The following is a 21,289-nucleotide window of genomic DNA, read 5'->3' as shown; positions in this document are numbered from 1 at the left end:
AGACTGGAACTAATTTAATTGCTGAAAATATAGTCTTAAAACCAGAATTGTGAAATTTTCTCTTTGTAGTCTATCCGCTACAGTATCAATCTAAGCGGTGCTGCGGAGAGCTAGGCAGGTAAAAGTAGTTTTCTGCACAGAAATGTACTTGCAGCATGGAACCCATCCTTCATCACATTTTGGATTCTCTTGTGATCACTGTGAACATTGTGGAGGTGACGCACACAAACCCATCTTATTCACTGGACTCTGGAGGTGGTGAGTGATGACAACCACTGCTTTCATACACAAACAAGTGAGATGGTTATCCTGAAGATGGATGCTGACGTGTCTGTTTAGCCTGAGGGAGGAACTGTAGAACTTCTTTTTGGACAAAAGGTCTAATGTAGCAGCGTTTAGAGGGGATTACATTTACATTGTATGCATTTAGCTGATTGTTTATCCAGAGCGACTTGAGAGTTCCGCTGTAGAATTAGTTTAAAATATGATTGCCAACAGTACAACAAAACCAATAGCAGAAAGGAAAGATGGAAAAGTAGAAGAAGGCAAACAATTACCAATAACAGAGAGGTGCTACGTGAAGAAATAAAAGCCAGGAACAAAAGGTATATAGTGTTTTTTTTCCATTTCAAGGCAGGAACATATGGGTTAGGGAGATGTTACTCTGGGGTGAGGGGGAGACGTGAAGTGTTTCCTGAAGAGAGGAGTTTTCAGGTTGCAATGGTAGGAAGGGAGTGATTTTTCTGTCCTGACTTGAGTGGGAAGGTCATTCCACCATTGGGGACCATAGAGGGAGATGATTTGATGCAATAACCAGGTCATATAAAGGAACAGGTAACTAAGAAGCACAGAGCATAGACTGTCTGGATCATGGCATGGAGGTATGGGACTGGGAAAGAAAGGCAAAGGAAATGAGTAGCACTGTCCCCTTCTCAACTATTTCTGCACAATTGCCTTTGAGCATTTTTTTGATGGCCAACAGCTTCCAGGTGTGAATGTGTGTGAATGTGAAACATGTATTTTAAGCAAACCTTACCTGGATAAATTATGCTTTAAAAAAAGCCAATGATCTTGGATTTTCCAAAATCTTTATTTTTTAAGACAATTCTTCTCATCTCTTTGAGAGTCTTTTATGTGTATCTTCTTCTTCTGTTTGTGTAATTGTCCTGTATTGTTTCGTTTTACCTGCTATGGACCTCTTTTTAAAGATGAGTCTTGAATAAAGTTTTGAATAAGTTAATGAATGAATGCATGTCACCACTCAAATACTTCATCTCAGGGCTAAAGACCTTATTCTTCCAATCAAACTAATGATGGCCATGCACTGTATGGAGAAATATCTTAGATCAACCTTTCTTGCAGTATCTTAGAATTTAAATAAAATAGAAACCAGTGAGCCAAACTCAAAATCTGCACTTGGTGGTCCATAAATTGTCTTGATATCATAGATATTTATGGAAAATTTAGACCCTTGACAATCTTATAAAAAGATGGATCCTTGCAAAGATGGCTTAGAGAATGTATTTATATTTTTCCTTGGACATCTTGCGGCCCCTTGGAATATACCACAGATCCACAAAATTTTATTTGCACCAACTACATGGCCAGATGTTCCATATAAGCCGATAAATGTCCATGTAGGATTATGATAAATAGTGAGTTTCAAAAAAACCTTCTCTTTCATGTCCTCAAAATGTTGAAATGGCATAAACATATAACACATTAACGCCAAAGAAGGAGGGCATATTGAGGTCAACCATGACCCTATTTTGCCGAATTCTACCTGCCCTAAAATGAAATTGTCTTCTGTATAAACACTGTCACTTTACATATTAAGCCTTCTTCATCACCCAACAACTCCTACCCAACAACACATACAGAAGCATGCTCCAGCTGTCCAGAACAAGCAGACAAAAGGCTTCCCTCAGTGGTTCCTCTACTGGTGATATTCAGAAAGCAAAGGTGGAGAACTTACCAAGGTAGGGAATACAGGGCACCATCTTGAGGGAGCGGATGTATTCTCTCATGCGAGTGTAGTTCTCCTCCTTGGACGTCAGGTAGTTGAGTTTCTCAAATGTGGCCTTGTCCTTCCGACTGATCAACTAGAAGAAAGACAATGAAAAAACAATCCTCATGTCGGATAGATCTCTACTTTCTCATTCAGTGTCTAATACTTGATGTGGAACAGTGACATAAACACCCTTACCTTAACTAAATTACAATGTAATCTCTGTTCCGCAACTAGAATGTTTTTATTTACAGAGCGTGGCATGTACTGTGAACAACATAAAAACTGACTGAAGGACACTGACTTTTGAGAAATTGGCCCATTGGTCAACATACTATTTATGTGAGGATTGGCAGAAAAAATAAGCAGAGATCCTGTACAGGCCCACGGCACGTTTTCAGTCAATTAAATTCAATGAAATGAATTGAAGCATTGTGACATGGTTATTGGTTAAAGGATAACGCTGGTGTTTTTTAATGCATTTCTTATAGTCAACAAATCCTATGAAAATAACAAAATCAACAATGCGTTTGCTCTACTCCTGTTACTTTCTGACTTCCCATGTACCGTTTTTAGCCTTCAACCCGGAAGACTTTGTCTCCAATTGTAAGCTAAAAACCTTTAAATACAGCTCACAAAGACATAGTTTCAATTTTAAAAATCGCTAACCGTTACCACGAAAAGTCAGGCTGTTGTAGTTATTACCAAATCAAATTCAAAGGGGAACAAATTCTCCATTACGCCGGGGACTATTTTCAGTGCTATGGAACTACTTTCCTGAGATTGCCAACACGTTTACAGCCGGCTTATTAAGTTGTTTGAGGAAAAAGTCGCCCGGCCCGGTGCATCGCAATGATGAAATATGCTGCCCAAAGCAGCAGCATGGCTCTTTGACGTGTTTTTAATTGTTTTTTTAATACAATGCAGTTCTATGGCTGCTGGGACATGGTTTTATTGGGCACCGGCTACATGGACGAGACTTGTTAGCAAAACAAAATCATTGCTGATTTTGTTATTTTCATAGGATTTGTTGACAGTAAGAAATGCATTAAAAAAACATCAGCCTTATCCTTTAAATACCACAAGGTAATAACGTTACCTACCGTTAAAGTTTGCAGGGCAGCAGAAGACGTGTTATCAAGTTACTGTTTATACCGTTACTAACACAGGTAAGTTGTGGAATTTTAAGTTTCACTTTCGTTTTCACACCGGGAGACTGTTGGATTGAGTACAATGCTGCTGATCTACTGTCATCACTAAATGACAAACATGGCATGATGTGCACATTATGCTGCATTAGAGATCAATTTAGATCAATTTCTATACATTGACCAACTTTTGATTTTGTGGTGGTGTGCCACATGTGTGGGGATGTATGGGAAACACTGCATCTCATCATAGACAAATTACACCATTTGCAACTGCAATACTGCTGGACTACTGCTGCAGTATGACACAATGGTTTGTTAACTGGAAAGTTTTTTCTGCACGAACACCAGTGTATTGCTGTAATATTTTAATGTTTGGAGCTAGACGTATTAACTGACGCATTTTAAGAGAGTTATCACTACAATATGACATCAGCCCACCATCTGCTGCCTGCAGCTGGGAAGCCTCAGACAGACATTCCCATAACCCACATGGGGATAACTGGCACTAGCGCTGATCTTTTTTGTGAACTTTTGTGAACTGTCTCTCTCCATCTAGCTGTCATCTCTCTTGCAAAGTAGAATTACTCAACCATGGCTTTAATAGTGACAATGAACAGAAAATAATGTATCTTCGCAATCATTTCTAAAAAAAAAAAAAAATAACACGTCGAGGCCTAAAAGACATTAAATCTCTATGGGTTTTCCCCATTCACGTGTGCTGGTGAGGTCTCTTGTAGTCATTTAATTTGACAGCGGTAATTTACAGTGAGGTAGAGCAGGCTTGCAATATTTCATCCTGAGTGGTTTAGACAAATTTGGGAAAGTCTGTCTTAGTGTTTTTTTTCTTGCCAATGTGTGACCCAACACGTTTTCTCAGGCACAAACCACAGAAGTACAGAGCCTTTTTTTTGAGTGCTATTAATTTCCATCAGATGCACAGGGTCTCAAAAGGTTCTGTTTGATTTTGTTTATTTTTTTGTAGTTGATTATTTTTTTGGCTATGGTCTTTTTTCGGCAACGCTGGAAAACGGTTTTGATGTCTATGCTGACATTTAAGATCATTGTAAGCATCATCTATGATTTAAAGGATAAGGCTGGTGTTTTTTAATGCATTACTTACCATCAACAAATTCTATGAAAATAAAATCAGCAATGATTTTGTTTTGCCATCAAGTCTCGTCCATGTAGCCGGTGCCCAATGCAGCCATGTCCCAGCAGCCATAGAACTCCATTGTATTAAAAAATGATTAAAAACACATCAAAGAGCCATATTTCATAATCACGATGCACCGGGCCAGCCGACTTTTTCCTCAAACAACTTAATAAGCCGGCAGTAAACACGTTTGCGATCTCAGGAAAGTAGTCCCGTAGCACCGAAAATAGTCCCCGGCGTAATGAAGAATTTGTTCCCATTTGAATTTGATTTGGTAATAATTACAACAGCCTGACTTTTCGAGGTAACAGTTAGCAATATTTAAAATTGAAACTATGTCTTTGTGAGCTGTATTTAAAGGTTTTTAGCTTACAATTGGAGCCAATGACTTTCATTTTGAAGGCTAAAAAGGTACATGGGAAGTCAGAAAGTAATGGGAGTAGAGAACACATTGTTGATTTTGTCGGAAAGAAATGCATAAAAAAACGCCAGCATTATCCTTTAAATACCCGGTATGTGTGCAGTTTTCATTGCAAATTAAAGTAAGCTGCAGGTCAAAATGATTTAAAACACTACAGTTCTGCAGTTCTGTTCTTTAGCTAACCTCTATAGTTGTTGGAGCACATTAGGGTTAGACAGCTTGGGATAAACCTATGTCCCACATCCTACCACTCAACACCACCACCGAATCTTTTCATTCACTCCAGCCAAAAGTTTTCCTTCGTCATATTCAATGCTGGATAAAACAAAGCCTAATAAGTAAGTACCTCACTGGTGTGAAGGTGGCAATGTCTTCATCCCATATGTGTGCTTTTGTAAATACAGTGCTTTAGTTGGTTCCTTCCAGTGTATTGTGAGGTTTCCACTAGAGGCCCTCACCCACTTCTCGCCTTTCCCCCATAATCCTCAATCATCCAGTCTGACCTGATTTTTCAATGCCAGGTCACGGTCAACATACTCTCCATATGGGGTAAGCATAAAGGCAAAGATCGATATGCTTGGCAACAGTGTTTCTACTGGACTCAGCAGTGAAATTTATAGTGAACACCACTGGATGCAACAGTGGAATGAGAGGCCCGGAGAGTTGGCGAGCCAAGTAGACAAAAGATGACACCGAAATGACCTCTGCTCCCTGTTGCGAGCGCTGCTTTCCAACTTCTCTCCGTTGAAAACCATTTGTGAGGACATGACGGCTCGAAGACTTATAGAACATATTAAGACGGGCGGCTCTGCTTTTTGTCTTTTCCTCTGACCGGCCGTTTATGGGTTTTTACGGTCTCGATCGCAGCTTGGGAAAAATTTCGAAAACTTTCTTCTGGCCCGGTCCTGAGAAAAAGGGGGTTTATGATCCGTGACTGTATCCACAAGCGAGGTTAACTAAATTTAAATCTCTATAGAAAGACTGATGGTCCAGTCCCAGAGAAAATGTAAAATGGTCACAGTCAGAAAATTAAAGGTTAAAGTAAGAATCAACATTTTCATATGAATAAATGTCTGTTCTGCAACTTTCTATCACCGACCGATGTAACACAAAGGTGATTCCTTGCATTTGCATACATAGCTGAACAATGAGCTAAACACTTTCCCAATAAAGTGATGAAGACCGGAGTTGACTTCACATACTGATAACAGTATGATTCAACACATACAACATGGACTCACCACCAGGGCTCACAGCTTTAACAGGGGGGAAACTACGGTGTTAAGCCACGGTGGGTTCTCCTTGACATCATGAGCACACTCACTCCACTTCAATTTCTACCTTTGCACGGTCCATTCTTGTACACACCTTTTTCTGCTTTAGCCTGTGCCTCCACTGCAGCCACACTAACGTTGGACCTAGTGGAGTATCATGAGGAGGAGGATGCTGCCAACTCTAACCTGGGTTCCAAGCCACAAAGCTCAGCGGGACATGGGAAACTTAACATCGTGCACTGAGCGGTGATGCGGTGTGTTTCCGGGAACATGGGGTTGCTCTTTAAGTGCCATACTCTTTTCACACATGGCTTAACAGTGAGCTAACCACTCTCCCAATAAAGTGATGAGAACAGGAGTTTTATGGAAGCTGCGTAAAATTGCGGAAAAATCAATGAAATTATATTGATAATAGTATGTATCAACAGTGTAGCAACAAAACAATGAATTACTGCCAATGCACCATGCAATGCCATGTGCAATAATCGATACAGACTATTTAGGTTTAGCCCCAATATCACCAATGCCAAAGCAACACAAATGAATGTTTCCTGTAACAATCTTCAGCAGCAGCAGGTAGGGCTGAACGATTTTGAAAAAATATCTAATTGCGATTATGTTGACTGATATTGCAATTGCGATATGATTTGCGATATTAGAGGGAATGATCATTTTTACATCATTATTCTCATTTTCATTGAAAAACGTATTAAAACGATTACGGTGTGATTTTTGTGGGGATCTGTACCAAACAAAGATGTTTTCTTAAGTCTGTAGAATATGATGTGTAGGCCAGGACATCTCTGCAGCACCACAATATTTCATTTAAAATGCTATTTTGACACACATTTCACCTTTAACAAATATTGCGCCTCCTGCGATTTGAAAATTGCAGTAGGCCATATTGCGATTTTGATAAAATTTTGATTAATTGTTCAGCCCTAGCAGCAGGTATGAAGTATAACTACAGGTAAGTATACTGCATAATGAGTAGTCTTTCTTTATAGCCACAATAGGAGAAATATCAAGGTAAGTAGTACAACAGAGGTAAAGTAAACTTAGCAGCTAGAGCAACAACAATGGCCAGATCTAGCTTAAGATGAAGACTAACATGACTAACAAAGGTAAGTGAAACTCTCAAAAGCAATATTCGTCTAGCATACGCTTTTTCAAGGGCATAAAAACATAGATGTCACCACACCATCTTTGCCCCTTCTTTTCTTTTTCTTTTTAATGAAGCGCTGGTTTGAATTAAAAAACCAGCACGAAAGCTTTTAAATTTGCTGATCTAAACACCTGATGTTGACTGGGAATTTCCTGGGAGAAACCTCTGGCGCACAGTAAGTGATGCGCTTTACATTTATTTATGGTTTGGAATAAATAGAAGTTAGCATGAGCAGTGATAGCCACCATGGCTGAACAGACAAAGAAAAGAGAAACTCAAACTGCAGCCACAGAAAATCCAAGCTCTGCCCACACTGTTTGATTGACAGGTGATCTCTGGGAAGAGCAGTTCAGAAACACCACAGTAGTGACCGCTTAGCATCAAAGATGGAGGCAAAATTAAACAAGGATCTATGTAATGTTATTTCATCAAATACAGAAAGAACACATTTGAACAAAACAAAAAAAAAAAAAAAAAACCTGAATCGTGACACATTGCACCAAAATTGTGGCCTAGGGACCATCATTGCAGGTCTCACACATTGTTAGGTTATAAATACCTGGACAGCTATGCATTTGCCACCTACACCTCCCCTGTGCCTCACAGTCCCTTCACCATGCTGATAAAGTATTTAATCATCAGAAAAGAGAGTCTGCACGCCTCTCATCTAACTGAGCCTTCCCGGTATGCCGTTCTGTTTTTTTTCACTGTGGAAACGCTGTCAAAGCGTGAAGTGACACAGGTTTATATATACACGCAGAACATGACAGGTTTATATAGAATATAAATCTTGCGCATGCTGTTAGGTAGACAGAGTGGAACACTTTCAGACAAAGGTTGGTTATGGTGTTATGGAGACTATGAGATCATGTTCCTCTGCTGTTCCCCATTACCAAGTGTGGTTTTTGACATGGGCAAGTGATAATTAACTCACTGAGATATAATGGAGATAATGACAGACTATTACTGTGTTCCATTAAGCACTAACACAACTATTTCCGAGTGCACAATCTAGCGTGACCCCTCTGTACTCCGATCAACATCTAATGAAGCGACCGCAAATTAAGTAAAAAAAATGCAATGAAAAATCTCATCAAGGTGGGCCGCAAGTGAATCCGAAACAGTGTACAACTTTATTGTTTTTTTGTTTATTTTTAATAGACTCAGAAAGATTATATAAAATCAGAAAGTAAAAACCACAGTCAATTAGTTTTAGTTAATTTGCACAGAGATAAAACATAGAAGGAGAAGTAAAGAAGCACGGATGCAATGATACAAAAAAAAACACAAAAAGAGAAAAAAATCTTTTGTGTAGGTGACATAAAAACATATTACCTGAAAATAAATGAAACTTACAAATGAACAACAAAAAATTCATTTGAATCCAAGGCTACGTTCACACCGATGGCCTTCATGCTCCATTCGGAATTGCTCATGCTTATCTGTGTGTGTGTGTGTATGTACACTATGTGTGTGTGTGTGTGAGCGTGTCTGTTAAAGCAGAAAAGTAGAAAAAGAGACAAAGAGATCATTTGTGTGTTGAGTTTCTATGGGAAAACTTTGTTCGTCAGACAGGTTTCGAGTCTATATTTGAAACTGTTGAAAGATTTAGATTTATTAGCAATGTGAATGCAACAATTTCCTGTCGTGAGGAGAACATCACTACAGTATTATTCATGGCAGTGTGTTGAACATTATATGGAGTGTGGAAGATATTTTTTGCTGAACTGTTTCACTGAAAAAGAATAACCTTTGTTTTTCCCTTGATCACTTTTCCCCTTTGGTTGATTGCATTTCCCTATTTTTGACTTATGCCTATGCCTTTTATTTTCTTTCAAGATGATTCTATCACCACCCTACATGTATAACTAGAAATAACCGCCTCGCGGTTGTATGCCTCCGCCAATAAACTTTGTTCTATCATTGCAAGGACAGTCTTTATTTATTGAACATATATAATTAATGTGATTATTAGGTCAACTTAAAGGATTTTGGTGTCTGCAAAAGTAAGTGACAGCACTTCCACCGTTTTTGTAGAATGACCCAAGATCCTTTTCTCAGCTACAGTGGTAAGCAAAACATTATGATGTCACAGTGAAGTTGACCTTTGAACTTCTGGATATAAAATGCCATCACTTCATCATTTTATCCTATTAGACATTTGTGTGAAATTTTGTCATAATTAGCGCATGAATTCTTGAGTTATGGCCAAAATCGTCTTTTGTGAGGTCACAGCGACCTTGACCTTTGACCACTAAATACTAATCAGTTCATCCTTGAGTCGAAGTGGACGTTTGTGCCAGATGTAATGGAATTCCCTCCAGGCGTTCCTGAGATATCGCGTTCATGAGAGGGGACGGACGTGAGGTCACACTGACCTTGACCTTTGACCTTTGACCACCAAAATCTAATCAGTTCATCCTTGAGTCCAAGTGGACGTTTGTGCCAAATTTGAAGAAATTCCCTCACGGCGTTCCTGAGATATCGCGTTCATAAGAATGGGACGGACGGATATACGGACGGACGTACGTACGGATGGACGTACGTACGGACGGACAGACAGACGGCACGGAGGCATAAAAAGACCTTGCTAAAGACAGTGCAAGGAGAGAGACTATCCTCCTGTCCTGTGTGCACAGGTAGCTATAACAGCATCAGCATCAGCTTATGTTCATTGGCTGATTATCAAATCCAAGAACTCCAAATGGATACTTGTGTCCTTGTGGAGAACGTTCTTCCCATGTTGTCTTGGACAGAACGATCTTCTGATGAAAGTAAGCACAGAGAAGCTTCCTGACAGTTTCAGATGGACTGTGTGCTTCACATCTCACGCTGATTAATTAAGAGAGATCCACAGCTGTTCATTTTCCCACCTGTTAACTATAGACTGCAGCGCTGCTCAATGAATCTTGGGGCTTTCAATTCATTCTCATCGGTCAAGTCTCCATCCGATGCATCCTCGATATTTTGAGGTTGGCAAGGAAACTTAAGGGTTTTCTATCCGTCCTCCGTTCTGTCGTTCTTTTGATTTGGAATCGTGCTTCAGCGGTTAGGTATTACAAAAAAACGCATCATGGAGGACACAAGAACGCACAGGAACGCGTATTGATAATCAGCCGTTGTGATTTGTTCCTTTGGAAAATAAAGGTCATAAGGTATTTTGCTGTACGTTTGGAATGTGCGGTTCAGGTCCTTTTGAATATGAAGTGATATCCAATGATGTACTTGCGAGTCCATGCTGGAAATGAGAAACAGTTTGGTAAACCACAGGAAACTGAAAGACAGAGGCTGAGCTCGAGGGATCAGAACAAACAGGGACTAATCTGACAAGGGGAAAGGAAAATACTGCTACCAGACAAATCCTTACGGAGATAAAAAAAAAAAAATCTTTTCCAACCAAAGACTTGACTGAATCTGTGATACAAAATGAAGTTGTCTTAACCCTTTCTGGCTGTGTAGAATGAGACAATGTTGAATTTCTCTCTGTATAACATTTATCAGAAAAAAAAAGCCTGCAGCTGTCCATGTGTCTTGCCATATTTACCCTATTTTAGGCTTGGGCGATATCCAAAATTTAATATTGCGGTACTGTCCCACCAAAATATCACGATATTCAATATTATTGCAGGGGAAATTTGATCCTACTATTCATATTCCTGCTATTTCCAGGAAAACGGGCTGATAGTGGAAAAGGGAACCCACGTAAATTAAAAAGACACATTTTTCACTTCATATATATACATATTATAATATATATATATAGTTACTATAGTCCATTTCCGTGGTCTTGTGCCATCCAGCACTATGCAATCAGAACTCATGTTGAAATATTAAAACCAGGACCCATCAGTGTTCACTTAAATGGCCTGAAAGAAAATGGCACAAGATTTCACAGCTCACAAACGGCGGTCTGTGATATGGAACGAATCACTTCAACCATTTTATAAGAAATAACCGGGGGGACACCCTGTGTGGAAATGGACCGGCCCCACTTTACGACTACTAAACATACATAATCGGATCCACTAGCAGCAGTGGAAACTATTTTGGACTGGAGAGACAGCCAGGCACTATTAAACCAACTCACACGGCACGCTGTAAATCCTTATCGCCAAAATGTGGCCATGTGATTACTAAAGCGGTCCTAAATGGGTTTTTCAACTGTGGTCCTAATGTCATCCTTAAAGCAATATTCCACTTTAACATGGGGGGTTATTTGGCACTTGACCACCACTGCTGTGATTTTCAACTGACAGTGAGTCCAACGTTTAGAACATAATTTCACCAAATAGCACTTTTATTGATAGAAGAGAACATAGCGGAGTGATATCAGTGAGATAGTTCCTGTTTGGGAGACCGGATCTACTTTTATTTCTAAAGACTAATTTTAGTGTAAACCAAGAATAGAAATACAAAATGACGACTGACCCAAGACTGCATTGTTGTCTTAAAAGCAGGATCTGATGTTGAATCTGTTCACCAACATCTCCAACACTACAAACTCGTCCAGCTGCATCTGATCTTGGTGAGTAGTTTATATTCTGGTTTTCATGGTGGTCAAGAGCCGAATAACCCCCATGTTAAAACTAAGTGGAATATTGCTTTAAATAAGTCTTCTATTGAGGAAAAGTTGAGGATTTGCATATCGCTGTAAATCCAATCTTGGTGATTTTCATGTTTTAACTTCAGCTGAAGGATTTCATGCTCCGGTATGGGCTGAGAAACCTCTACCACCTTTGGTTTTATAAAACCTTCTCGAAACCCATTTGATAAGCTGAAAACTGCATGGTGGTCAAACTAATAACAAGGCTGCTCTTCTTACTCCCTGAAAAGTTGACCTTTCAGAGATACCTTTTTCACCAGTGACGACACTGTACAATTTTTAAGTCATTTCCACTTGTATTGGAACATCTTCCCTTGAAGTTCAAGTTGATTTATTTATATAAGGAGAGAATGAGCCAAACTAGATCTAACTGATCATCAATCAACCATAGAACAGAATGATGTAAGACAAACACAAGGAAGCAGAACAAAGCACAATGAACCCGACTCCAAAAGACTTGATTCTCGATTCCATCACGTCGATTCTGAGAATGGATTTTGCTAATAAACAGAATTGGAGTCGGCTCCTGTTGCAATCTCGACTCCAAACTCTGGAATCAAAGAAACTGCTCAATTTAAACAAATTTGCAATTCATTAATTCTGATTTGGGCTTATCTATACTAATCAGTGTTCGATCTGTGTGCCTTGGTCTGATCCATTTCACAACAAGTGAGGAGGGGGCAGGGAGAGAGGGAGAACTTCAAGGCTCATTGGTTGAATGCCAAACTGTGTTGATTTTCATTTGGAATTTGGAAATGATTTAGAATAGAATCTGAACCAAAAAAATGTGGAATCGTCCCATCCCTAGCTTAGACCCTCGAAGCATACAAGGAAAAACTTCCAAGAAAACCTTATTTGGAAAAAAACTAAATGGAAGAAACCTTGGGTGGACCTGATCAGATCCAAATTGACATTGACATACATAAGATGTTTTTCCCTTGGATTATGGAACTTGGAAATGCGAGCGCAGAATCCATAGCACGGGGCTGCATGCCTCAGTGTGTACTTTGTAAGGATGTTAAAAGCATCCTTGGATAACGCATGAAAAGCTCTTCCACATGTGAGTGTAAAGCTGCTCCCTACTGTTGAGCTTGGAACAACTTTCACCACAAAAACACTGAGAGCGGAAGCTTGATCTACAGTTCAGCCACAACTGACTGGGCCAATTTGATTACCATAGACTGAATTTGCCATACTTCATGTAATTTGACTTCCTAAAAATAAAAGCCTATGTGTAACAATGTGTGTATCTTTAGTTCATGGACATATGATACCAATTGCAACAGATCACCATTTACACCGCTCAGAATTTCTAGCAAAGATAAAATAGGTGGAAAAAGCTGATGAGGTGGGAGTTAAGGTAAGCTGCAGGCTGAGCTGAACGAATGGGTCTTGAGTCTGGACTAAAATACTGAACCAGTACTGTATGTGATTCTGTATATGAAGAGATAATGAGGTAAAGACTGGACTTTTGGACCCATGGTGTAATCGAAGTGAGTGGAGAAAAAACATTTTAGTCTGCTTTTTTTTTTTGCTTTCCACAAGAAATTTGCATAGGTTTCCATTAATTGAGCGGTAACACTATACAATAAGGGTCACTAAGTTAAGGGTTAGTTAATGCTTAATAAGCATTAACTAACCCTTAATTAACAGTTAACTAATGTGTAATTTACTAATGGTGTTCATGTTAACTAAGGTATTAATTTATACATTATTTAATAGTTTATAAAGATGACTATTAAATAATGTATAAATTAATACCTTAGTTAACATGAACATCATTAGTAAATGATTACCAGACACATTAGTTAACTGTTAATTGAGGGTTAGTTAATGTTTATTAAGCATTAACTAACCCTTAACTTAGTGACCCTTATTGTAAAGTGTTACCAATTGAGCAAATATACACATACAATTAAACTGAAATCATTAAAAAAAAGATTCTGCTCTGCTTAGATGATTTGAGCAGTGATAGGCGAATGACACCCGGCTCCTGCACTGCACTTTCTATTTCTCATCTTTATGGGAATCAATGCAGTAAAATAATGGTTGTTCATGCATAAATATGGAATTTACCATGCCATCTAGCCTGTGATGAATGCTCTATGTAAAACCCTTTACAAAGAATGTGTTATGGATGTCTTACCGCCCAGGTTTTGCTCAGTCTGAATATGGGAGCGCTCTGCAGGGCCGACACCACCGACACCAACGAGTGGAGGTTGTTCAGCTCCAGCAGTTTCTGGAAACAAAGGGAAAAGAGGTCAGAGGTGTTGTATGCTATAGTTTACAGAGAATAGATGTACTTACTTATGTTCCTTTTGGTGTACCCATTTGTTTGTGGTGAATCTGTACACGTTTAATTAATGAAGCCAGAGGACTGACAAGTGGCTGTTTCTTTATATTGGTAATGTTGGTAAACTTTTCCGTAAAAACAGAGCCGCATTTTGAGTGGCAATGTGTTAAAAAATTTCAAAAATGCTCATTTTCCATATCACTACGAAACCAAACCCCTTAATTTTATCCCTGAAATGTCCTTAATTTCTCCATTACATTAATTATCCATTAAAAATAACATAGCTTTAAAAAGAGTAAGGTTAGTATCATGGGGTTTTAAGGGATTTATTCATGGGTTGATTCACAGAGACACTAGTAATTAAGGGATTTTTCATGCCTTTTGTGCAAGTTTACAGGTTATTAATGAGTTATTAATGGAAAGTTCATGTCTCCCTGAATTTTACATTAAATTAGAAAGTAAGGAGTCAAAAATTAAAGGGGAACGTAAGGAGGTTTTGATGGGGATGGGATCTCCTCCATTAATAACTCCCTTAATTCATTTTAAGGGGATTTTGCATGAATCTAGGGGTGAATTAATGTAAATGCAAGGGTATTTTAAGGGATTACTGGTTAATTCTATGCCCAAAATTTAGACAACTGATCAAACTCCAGATTACAGCATTAACATCTCTCTCATAATTATTTTACTACTGTGACTGATTATGTGAGGAACACTATAATAATTGTAATAATAATATTTTGGTAAGATGAAGAAGATGAAGTCAACTGAGCACTTGGAAGTAACCATGTCCTCATTCTCTGGCTTATTTGGACACTGGTTTATACCATTATGACTCAATGAAATCCCCATATAGCACATGTTACGTTTCAGGATTGGTTAGAAGGTCTGGTATCGCTTATTGCAGGTTTAAAAAAAAAGTATATATATATTTTAAGAAGCAACAACCAGATCTCATACATCATCAGGTCATGAGGATGTTTTCTCAATTTATGTTTTTTTTCAGTCGATTGTTCTCTTCCCGTCTCCTATAATCGGTTCTGACTTCGTGGCTACGGTCAAACCCGGGTCTCGATGCAAAACCGATTGAGAAGTGCTGTGTTAAGATCTTTAAAGGCTTTCCCCATTTTTTCAGCGGTCAATATCCCCGCTGTTTGCCGAGGATCTTATGTCATCGTTCCGTTTCAGTTCTTGCCTTTCCATCCCACGCTCTTGACCTCGGGGAGAAACCCATTTCTGCCGCTATTCCCCCGATCGGACCTTTTTTTTTTTTTTCGTTTTTGCCATCGGTTCGCCTGCTTTCTCCATTACCCCTCATACGCTCTCATAAAGAATCGGGGGAAGCTCCTGTATACTTCCGGTCCTGGAGGTTCACAGAGTATAATGGATCCTATGCTGGCAGTGCTTTAGTATAGGAGTTTTACAAGTAACCGGCAGTGACATTTAAAGGAGCGAAAACAACATAAATCTTTAACACGGTTTAAAAAAAACAGCTATTGCACTTCTGAACACATTTTGCTGTTTGGTGTATTTTTTCATGACATCACACTGAGATATTTCCAGCAGCTACAATGGAGTTTAACAGCAGAAAAGGTTTCAGTGATCTAAAACATCAGAGGTAAATGTCAGGTTTTGGTGGTATAGGTTTGAGGTGGAATAGGTTTCTAAATGAAAATCTTCTATAAAACATTTTGCAATCCAGAGTGACTTACAATGAGTGAGCAGGTAGATTTAGTTTTTAGATTTAGTAATTCTGGACTCACCTTTGCTATTTTGACAAAATGGCTCAGTATTTCCGCTCGGATTTTCAGGGTATGGGCGGTCAGAATTTCTCTCACCAGCCAGAAGCTCACCTGAAAAACAACATACAAACAAACATACATACAGAGAATGGTTAAAGGAACATAACAGCCTCAACATTATGCTTCTCCCAAGAAATGTCATTAATATTGATATTTCTATTTATATATTGGACATAGGCCTGTAAAAAGCAGGTTCTTGAAAATGTCTAGAAATTGTTACTGAATCATTTACAAATCATTCAGTAATGATCAGTTATCAATTTACTAAAGCTTGTTGAACCAATGACAAATATTTAACTCATATTTTATAAAGTGTTAGTAAAGATAAGAGTTTCTCCATAAAATCACAAGATATTTGCTTCCTTCTCTTATCCACTGCATACAGAAAAAAATTCTGGAGCTCCCTCAGACAAGTTTAAACAATTTTAAACCTCGGCCTTCATCTAACTCATCAATTTTGAGATAGATGTATAGATAGATGAATAATTGGTATTAAAGCAATGGAAATTTCAGTTACTGAATACCAACACTAGTTATTTTGTATAAACCAAGTGGCAATCTAGAAATACTAACACTGGTTGTGTACTTTCTTATCTTGTATAGAAACATACTGTATTTTTTCAGTTGCTGGAAAATGGAAATGGAAACTTGCTACTTTGGTATGATCATATTTGATATTTCAAAGTTGTGCATTTCATTTTCTAACTGATTTTTTTTTTTAGATTTGATTCTATTTTTATCACAGTGAGAAGTCAGAAATGCAAGTATATTGCATTTTCTCCCTTGAAAGTGTAAGTACATGCCACTGTACAAGACTCATCAGAAACATAAGGCATGTACCATGTTAATGCAACATTCTGGGTTCGAATCCAGCCTGGGACCTTTGCCACATGCCATTCCACTCTCTCTCTCTCCCCAATCTTTCCTGTCTCTCTCTCCAATCTTTCCTGTCTCTCTCTACTTTGAATTGTCAAATAAAAGGTGAAAAATGCCTAAAAATGTCTCAGTAAAAAAAAAAAAAAAAAAAAAAAATAAGATTTAATAATAGAATAGATTTTCAAACATGTACCTCCAGGAAGCGGGAACATGCCCCCAGAACCCCCAAGCATTTTTGCGGAAGTGACCTTTAAATATTATTTTTTATGGCATTTCTGCTTTATTAGACAGTTCACAGTGAAGACAGAGAAAAGGTGGGGGAGAGGGGGTGTAATGAGCAACAAAGGTTCCAGGTCGATTTGGAACTCAAGACACCACGGCAGCTCAGAAGTTGCCCTTTTTTGGGAGTTTCAGAGTCTGTGCACACCATTGCATGAATGGATAACCTGTGAACTTACACAATCACATTAACAAGTGTTGTGCCCCCTTTCAATTTGTATCTTCAAAGCAAGTGGGTTGCATGGGAAAGCAAGGTGATTTGTTACCAGGTCGTTACTGAGTTTCTTTGTTTCTGGTATTCTTTTATTTAATAAAAATGACACTGTTTATACATTTTGAACTGCTAAAATCAGTTGGCAATGACACGAAGAACAAGATGTGTACTGAACCATTCCCTCAAAATGAAGTTAAATAACAAACTGTGAACTTGCTCCACCCCACTTAACTCTGTTCTCTCACAGTCTGGCAGGCAAAGCTAATCTTGTTTTCTATTGACCTTGACTGAACAAGTCTGACATAACATGAATCTGCTCTCTTATATTTCAGCAGTCAGACAGTGTCCAGTCATGGTTTAGCCCACTACTGTAATTGGAGAGCGGTTTGTGTGTTTGTGTGTCCCACCATGGAGGAGAGGAGAGGAGAGGAGAGGAGAGGAGACAAGGAGAGGAGAGGAGAGGAGACAAGAAGAGGAGAGGAGAGGAGACAAGGAGAGGAGAGGAGAGGAGGAGACAAGGAGAGGAGAGGAGAGGAGAGAGGAGAGGAGAGGAGTAGAGAGGAGAGGAGACAAGGAGAGGAGAGAGGAGAGGAGAAGAGGAGAGGAGAGGAGACAGGAGAGGAGGAGAGGAGACAAGGAGAGGAGAGGAGAGGAGGAAAGGAGAGAGGAGAGGAGAGGAGAGGAGAGGAGAGGAGAGGAGAGGAGAGGAGAGGAGGGGAGAGAGGAGACAAGGAGAGGAGGGGAGAGGAGAGGAGAGGAGAGGAGAGGAGAGGAGAGGAGAGGAGAGGAGAGGAGAGGAGACAAGGAGAGGAGTGGAGAGGAGACAAGGAGAGGAGAAGAGAGGAGACAAGGAGAGGAGTGGAGAGGAGAAGAGAGGAGACAAGGAGAGGAGAGGAGAGGAGAGGAGAGGAGAGAGGAGACAAGGAGAGGAGGGGAGAGGAGAGAGGAGAGGAGAGGAGAGGAGACAAGGAGAGGAGAGGAGAGGAGAGGAGAGAGGAGAGGAGACAAGGAGATGAGAGACGAGAGGAGGAGGTTATAAATTCTAGTCATCAGAATCCATAACATTTATAGTTGAAATGTGATTAAATTATCATTTGGAGGAATCGTTTTGAAAGAGTGGGTCAAAATGGAGAATTTGAGCTGCATGACACTGACAAAATTCAAAAATTCAAAAATGAAGCAGGAAAATTACTGCATTTGGACAGAGAAATCAATTTCACCCATATTGGCTGCATTTATATCCACACACATGATAGCTTTTTGTTTCTTTTTCTTTTCTTTCTTACTTTTCTATGAATCTTTGAGCCAGTTTGGCCAGGGTCAGGCATTGTGGGAAGCTCACAAGCCTTGATCCAAGCAGGCAATATTTTCCCATATCCCACATTTATAACACTAGCCGGCCATGCCATGACTCAACAGGTACTAGGTATATGAGCTGTTACAAGTTGCTCCACTGCCCATAACTATGTTCTTCTTAGCTATGAAATGTTGTTCTCTTTGTGTCTTTTGTATTTATGAGCAGAATATTGTTAGGGAATCAGACACTGCCTATTTATTCAGCAGTCTACTGACCTGTTTCTGTTTCATCTTTCTCCAGGGAAAGTCGGCTAAGCTCCGTTCTCTTTATTCCAGTAACACCCTGCTTCACATTACAGTTCCATACATTCACACTGGGAGCTGCCCAGTAAAACCACAGTCTTCAGAGTTACTCATTCCCTTTCCCCACAAATTCCTACCTGGTCCAGGGTTCGAAGTAGTTTTTTTTTTTTTTTAGCCTTTTTAGGGAATGATTGGGAAAGAGGGTGGGGAGGATGACACGCGACAAAGGTCCTAGACCAGATCTGAGCCCAGGACATCGTGGGTGCATGGTACAGTATGCGCCTTAGCCACCTGAGTCATTTAAGAGCCGTTCGAAGGCTGGTAAAGATGTTGATAGGATTCCAAGCCGCATGAGGGCATAAACTCAACCCACAGGGGGTTGTGAGAACCAGTGATTCTCCGGAGGTGAGAGCCAAAACCACATGGTATGCGCTTACGTTAAGCTTCAAACCCAGGCTGTTTTACAAGCCTAGTGCCTAAAGGAAAAACATGCTTTACAAGTTAAACATGTTTCACGTAACACACATACACACATATAAGATACACTACAAAAGACGAAACACATCAAAAGTTTGGACCCAAAAGATTGAATGTTCTATGTTTTTCATTCTCTTAAAGCCATTTTGATCTAAAGGCTTCTGCTTAAATGCTTGTACTTAGTTTCTTAGACAAATATAAATAGTGAAGTTGATCCTATGTATGAATTTCTTTCCAAAGCCTTTGCCTTTCCATCAAGGCAAAGGGCGGCTACTTTAAAGAATCCAAAATATAAGATAGTTTTGATTTGTTGAACACTTTTTTGCTCACTGCATAATTACATTTGTGTTATTTCACAGTTTTGATGTCTTTACTGTTATTCTAACGTGGAAAATAGTAAAAATAAAGGAAAATGTACGTGTCCAAACTTTTGACTGGTAGTGTATATGTATATAAACACACACACATACATACATTCATACATACACATAAGATATATTTATATTTAAGATATCCATATATACAGACTTTTAATGTCCAAAAAGGCTTTGGGCATGCGTGGTTTGAATTATGGCCTAAAAAGCAAAAAAAACAAAACAATATTGAGCCCTAGAACAAAGTGTTCAATTACTAAAGGTCTGTTTATGTTGTGATCGCTCCACCGATGATATTAAGGGTAAAAAAAAACAATAAAAAAAAAAAACTGTATGGTTCCATTTTGCCAGGGATTGTAGCAATCATGTCCATGGGATAAACAAAAGTGGAAGAAGATGGGATGAGATGAGCGTATGCCAGGGTATGACCTCACCGGAGCACGCTGCACGCCAAAGCTGCAATGCAAACAGTGCTATCCTGTGAGGGTTCCACATCAATAACAAGCTAAAACTACTCCCATCATCGTTTTGCCATATATGGACATATATGGATCGGTTTTGCTGGAACCTGGAACTGAAAACTTGACATTTATACTGTATAAATGTCAGTTTTTCAGTCCATTTTCGTGGCTCATTCAGATAAACTGGAAGTATAAATCTGAACGCTACAAACTCGTCCAGCTGCATCCCATCTTGGTGATTAGTTTATATTATGTGGAATATATTAAGTGGAATATTGCTTTAAATCACTCATCGAGCACAGCGGAATGATGACCTAACAGACCCCTATTTGTGGAAAGCGATTTATGACCAAAAGCCACAGGAAGGTTTAAGCGTTTTCATGAGAAATCCTGAAGGCCTCACCTGGTTGAACCTGCGTGTGAAGGCCACCACGTTGGGGGCCAGGCTGTGTTTCTCCTTCCTGTTCCATCCGCAGCTCGCCAGCTCCTGCAAGCCAACACATCCATCAGCCAATCGATCAAATCGACCATAAGCTTTGAGGACTTCTGTAGCAATAAGTAATAATTAGTCTAACCCTAATCAAATAAACCTTTGAATAAACCTTGGAGCTTTGCAGTATAGAAGAAAGCAACCTGTCACTTTATATTTAGCGGTGATTTATATCACATCATTTATTTGCAGAAACAGAAACCAACAGAAATCAATATGTGCATATAGAGTTTGTGGGAATTGTGAAATGTATGTTCAGTCCAGCGCAATTTGATATTTTCACCCTAACTTTATTTTCGGTCTTTTCTTTTACACCAAATATTATATCGGTTATTGCGGTTTCATTTTTGTATTTCTATTCGGAGCAAACATACATTCAGTAAAAACCGAAAAACAAAAGCATAATAAAGAATAGATAATCGGGAAAAGGCAATAGGAAGAGAAAGACGGATAAAGTGAAAAAGGAATGTAGCATGTAGCATTTCTAAACATAAATATATCATTGTCAAATTAATTGGACAATCCTCTATCTCACACCAGTGGTAGTGTTAGTGCTGGTCTTCCTCCAAATTAAGACTACATTTCCCATAAACCCCATTGCTTCCTGTCCCCCTCCCTGAAGAGGATAAACATTTTCCATCTGCCTTTA

At 39.1% G+C, this 21,289-nt stretch overlaps 1 protein-coding gene across 1 annotated transcript in view; it reads right to left on the bottom strand.

Moving 5' to 3' along the window:
- The window catches only part of LOC139663459 (ras-specific guanine nucleotide-releasing factor RalGPS1-like), a 121,435-nt gene that overhangs the window by 65,601 nt on the left and 34,545 nt on the right, over positions 1–21,289 (bottom strand). The window contains exons 5-8 of the mRNA XM_071542138.1: positions 20,554–20,637; positions 15,832–15,921; positions 13,922–14,014; positions 1,976–2,102 (exon numbers count right to left, since the gene is read on the bottom strand). Of these exons, the coding sequence (XP_071398239.1) occupies positions 1,976–2,102; positions 13,922–14,014; positions 15,832–15,921; positions 20,554–20,637 (394 nt within the window). The remainder of the gene's footprint in view (positions 1–1,975; positions 2,103–13,921; positions 14,015–15,831; positions 15,922–20,553; positions 20,638–21,289) is intronic.

This window comes from Centroberyx affinis, unplaced genomic scaffold (assembly GCF_046629955.1).
Source record: "Centroberyx affinis isolate AG114_WGS23_722 - 3 ecotype Tasmania unplaced genomic scaffold, CSIRO-AGI_Caff_v1 ptg004023l_1, whole genome shotgun sequence".
Lineage (NCBI taxonomy): Eukaryota > Metazoa > Chordata > Actinopteri > Beryciformes > Berycidae > Centroberyx > Centroberyx affinis.
Note: the sequence above shows the minus strand (reverse complement) of the source record. Positions and strands in the feature narration are given on the sequence as shown.